This window comes from Myotis lucifugus, unplaced genomic scaffold (assembly GCF_000147115.1).
Source record: "Myotis lucifugus unplaced genomic scaffold, Myoluc2.0 scaffold_109, whole genome shotgun sequence".
Classification (NCBI taxonomy): Eukaryota; Metazoa; Chordata; class Mammalia; order Chiroptera; family Vespertilionidae; genus Myotis; species Myotis lucifugus.
Genome location: NW_005871157.1, coordinates 2,393,660 through 2,397,836, shown reverse-complemented (window position 1 = coordinate 2,397,836; position 4,177 = coordinate 2,393,660). Strand labels below are relative to the sequence as shown.

Genomic DNA, 4,177 nt, shown 5'->3' with positions numbered 1-4,177 from the left:
CTTTCTTTAGCACCAGAAACTGGCCAAGGACCACATAAGCCTTGTCAAAGCCCCTTTCCTCCAGCTTCTTGCCCAGGACTTCACCGATCCCGGCCAGGCTCCCCACTGGCTTTTCCCCCATGGGCTCTGCCACGAAGTCTCGGTGCTTTTGGGAGGTTGTCATCTTGATCAGGATTAATCTCCTCTGTTTTCCAGGCTGGGCCCTGCTCCGGGCCTGGCGCTCATCGGCAGTTCCAGCTCCCATCACAAGGCCAAGTTTGAGATGAGCCCATTCACTTACCATAGGAGCAGACCACTACCTAAACTAATTTGTACCCACTGAATCATGCTGAGCCCGAAGCCTAAATAAACACTAGCCAAGTCCCATGCCCTGAGCAAGCAGTCCTTTCCTCTTTCTGCAACTGATGCCTCTGACTACCACTTTTTAGATTAAACATCATCAGTTTCTAACCAAATTACTATAAGTAAGAAATATGAAGGGTCCAGATTCCATGTTAATTCCCCAATAATTATACCGTTACGAAAAACTGATTAGAGTGAAGGAAAAATGACATTACCACATCCTGAGATGCATACTGGGGGTCCTCTGGGTTGACTGACCAGTAGCAGTAATCAAAGCCGAATGCCACAACCTTCTCCCGGGTGTCGCCAAAGCCATCTGATCGGCTGTCCACCTAAAATGAAACATAGGATCCAGTGTCTTCTCTATTATAATATCAGAATCTGGCTAGTGGGACTAGTTTCCTCTCTGCTGTAGCAAGAGAGACCTGAACTGGTCATGAGAATCTTTATGATATCTACCTAAAAAATAAAACAAGTAACCTCTGTCCTCATCTTGTTAGGTTCAATAAAGCCGCAGAGAATTAATTAAATATCTGTCTATCATACTATCATGTATCTGCCACCAAATGAGCTATAGGACACCTTGGGAGAGAAACCTTTACATCTCCAGGCATCTTCTTATCACTATCATTTTTCCCTCTAGTATTTCTATAGCAGACACAGAAATACATGAATACTTTAGTCCCTGGGCCTGACAGGCTCTATTAACCTAAGGCTTTCACAGTGAATTAGAAAGCATATTGGACAGACGAGCTAGGACCAATCCAACTGCCCAAGGTAAATGCAGACAGAGCCAGAGCTTGGAACTGTACCGACAACCTCAAGGTACTGTGCTGGGGAGAATGGCATTATTCACAGAAATGCCTGTATTTTCTATTTAAAATTTAGACTCTGGACAGGGAGAGACAACCCCTAGCAGTAGGATCCACAGATCACAGGAGAATGAGGCTGTCAGAATGACTAAGAGATTCTTAGGTAACTGACCTCAGGGAAGCAACCAGCCAGCAAGGTGTGCAAGAGGCAGATTCGAGTTTGATCTTGGCCAGGAATTATTAAGAACCAAAAATATGACCTCTCAGAACAAAGCAGCTGAAGTGATTAGGCAACAGAGATAGAAGAGACAGCAAAGAATAAAAGGCCTTTTATCCCCAGGGAGCTCCTGTTGACAGTTTGACGGTTCCTGTTCTCTTTTAGCAGAGGGCTACTGACAAAAGGAAACAGATCACAACACAGGAGTAACATGTGAGTGGGCATGGCTGGGAGGCCTGGGGTCCAGATAACCCTCACTCTGTTACCCTCCACTCTCCAAGGCACAGAAAGAATCTCTTCTATTAGCCTGGTAAGAGGGGAATGGGATGGAGGAAATTAGCCTTAGAGATGGTGAGGGGTAAAGGAGGAAGTACCCAGAGTTTGTCCAATTGTGACTCAAATATCGGTCAAATCTGTGAAAAGGAATTTGTAACAAGACTCAGACTAGAGACTGACTCTCTTCTGAGGTCGGAAGGTTCTTACTTGGTCCTCACTGTGGCTAAAATGAATCCTGCATTAGCAGATGCACACACCTCTAGACCAAATGATATGAAATGAGAGGCTTGGGACAAAGTCTAACTAGTTCCCAGGTGAGTTAAGTATACACATGGACTGTCCCCAACATGATTTAAGCTGGCCATGCCTGCCTCCACATACATTCCTTGTGTTTTCAAAGAGGCTACTGACCGGTTTCCGAAACAGCTGCACCCTGTTTGATAGAACTTGGGCTGCAGCAGCAACATCCCCTGCACTTCTTTCCTACTTTTTTATATTTGCTTGGTGGGTTGGTCAAAGCTTCTCCCACCCTCTTTACACATATGCACATACACACTTTCACCTCAGAAGCTCTGTAATGATACAAGCCCCTCAGTGCAGAGAAAAAGGAAAGCAATTTCAGGCTTACCTTTAAATTCCTGATTTTTGCCACTTTGCCATCAATTTCCACAATAATTCTTCCTCCTTCTTTGGTCTCCCTAGAAACGAGACCCAAACCCATAAAAAACATTGCTTTTTTTTTCTTAATCAAGAAAAGAGAAGCTGAGCCCAGTGCTATTGGGACAAAATGTTTCCCTACTCCTGTCTCGGTAACTGCGGTGTCTGTCTACATAAGTGATCTCCTGAATCTGTGTTCCTGAATCTTCAGCCGGCTATAATCACTCACACCTGGATGTCATCTGCAGTCCTGACAATCTATGTACTGCCTGCTGCTCAAGGCTCTTCACATGAGCTCAGTAAATAAGCTTTGTGCTTTTCTTTCCACCTCACTTTTGTTTACTGAGATGTTATTCTCTACTCTGACAGCAAGTAACAATTCTATTTCAACAGCATTTTCTTAATCTAATCCATGCTATCATAAATCCTTAGTTCCCAAGGAACAGAGAAGTTACTGTGAGGAGTAGTCAATGTTGTTATCCCGAGAATCCTTAAAAGCACAGTTTTGCAAAGAAGAGGATCTGCCAGAGGGCCCTGGCCAGGTAGCTCAGCTGGTTGGATTGTTCAAAAGGTTGTGAGTTCGATTCCCCGTCAGAGCACATACCTAGGTTTCAGTTTCTATCCCTGGTCAGGGAATGTATGGGAGGCAAAAAAAAAAAAAGTGAGGATTAAAAGAAAAGGATCTGCCAGAGGCTACCCTCAGAGTAGCAGCTGCACCAATAAACACACCCCCCTCCCAGGCATGCCCTGGCTAGTTTGGCTCAATGGTGAGAGTGTTGGCCCAGGGACTGAAGGGTCGTGGGTTCAATTCCTGTCAAGGGCACGTAGCTCAGTTGCAAGCTCAATCCCCGCCCTGGTTGGGGCATGTGTAGGAGGCAACCAATCACTGTGTCTCTCTCACACCAATGTTTCTCTCTGTCTCTCCCCGTCCCTTCCACTTTGAGAAAAAAATATCCTTGGGTGACTAACAAAAAAACAAACAAAAAAGGCTAACAAACCAACCTTGAGCCACCACACCTGGTAAAGCAGAAGCCAAGTGTAATCAATTTACCAATCTACACACAGCAGCTCAGGCACATGACGCTTTCCTTTTCATTGTGCCCCTTTTGCCCTTTTCCTACTTTCTTCTGTTTTTCTTGTTTCTCCTCCCATCTCACTCCTCTTCTCATTATTCTGTCAACTACATGACTTTTCTTTTTTTAATTTAATTGTATTGTTTAAAGTATTACAGATAGTTGTACATGTCTCCTTCGCCCCCTCTCCCCCCATTGACATTCCCCCGGCCTCCCCTACCCCCCGACTGCATGACTTTTCAAAGCCAATCACCTCCATATCAGGACAAACACAATCCCTGCTAGCACAGAATTTTATTATGGGAGACAATACCTTCTTGAGCCTTCTGCCCAATTTTCAAGCCATCTTATGTCCTGGAAATTTTTTTACGTCCCAGATAATTCCAATATGTGCCACTGGTCCCAAATCACACTCTCAACAGCTTTATGTCCTATTACTCACCTCCCTCCACATACCCTCTCCCCAAACAACCAAACTTACCTGTTTCCTAACAGAGCAAGTCCTTTGCTCTGTATTTTACTACAGGAAGTGCTTTTTACACCTTCTAAACCTATCAGCAAACTCTAATGCAGCGGTTCTCAACCTGTGGGTCGCGACCCCTTTGGGGGTCGAACGACCCTTTCACAGGGGTCGCCTAAGACCATCGGAAAACACATATATAATTACATATTATTTTTGTGATTAATCACTATGTTTTAATTATGTTCAATTTGTAACCATGAATTTGGGGGTCACCACAACATGAGGAACTGTACTAAAGGGTCGTGGCATTAGGAAGGTTGAGAACCGCCGCTGCTTT

The 4,177-nt window shown here is 44.6% G+C and overlaps 1 protein-coding gene and 1 pseudogene across 1 annotated transcript in view; both read right to left on the bottom strand.

The window, feature by feature from the left end:
• LOC102441526 overlaps nt 1–244 on the bottom strand; it is a 27,280-nt pseudogene extending 27,036 nt beyond the window's left edge.
• The window catches only part of STARD9 (StAR related lipid transfer domain containing 9), a 92,002-nt gene extending 89,563 nt beyond the window's left edge, over nt 1–2,439 (bottom strand). The window contains exons 1-2 of the mRNA XM_023757534.1: nt 2,276–2,439; nt 558–674 (exon numbers count right to left, since the gene is read on the bottom strand). Of these exons, the coding sequence (XP_023613302.1) occupies nt 558–674; nt 2,276–2,377 (219 nt within the window). The 5' untranslated portion in view covers nt 2,378–2,439. The remainder of the gene's footprint in view (nt 1–557; nt 675–2,275) is intronic.
• Between the last annotated feature and the right edge of the window lie 1,738 nt (nt 2,440–4,177).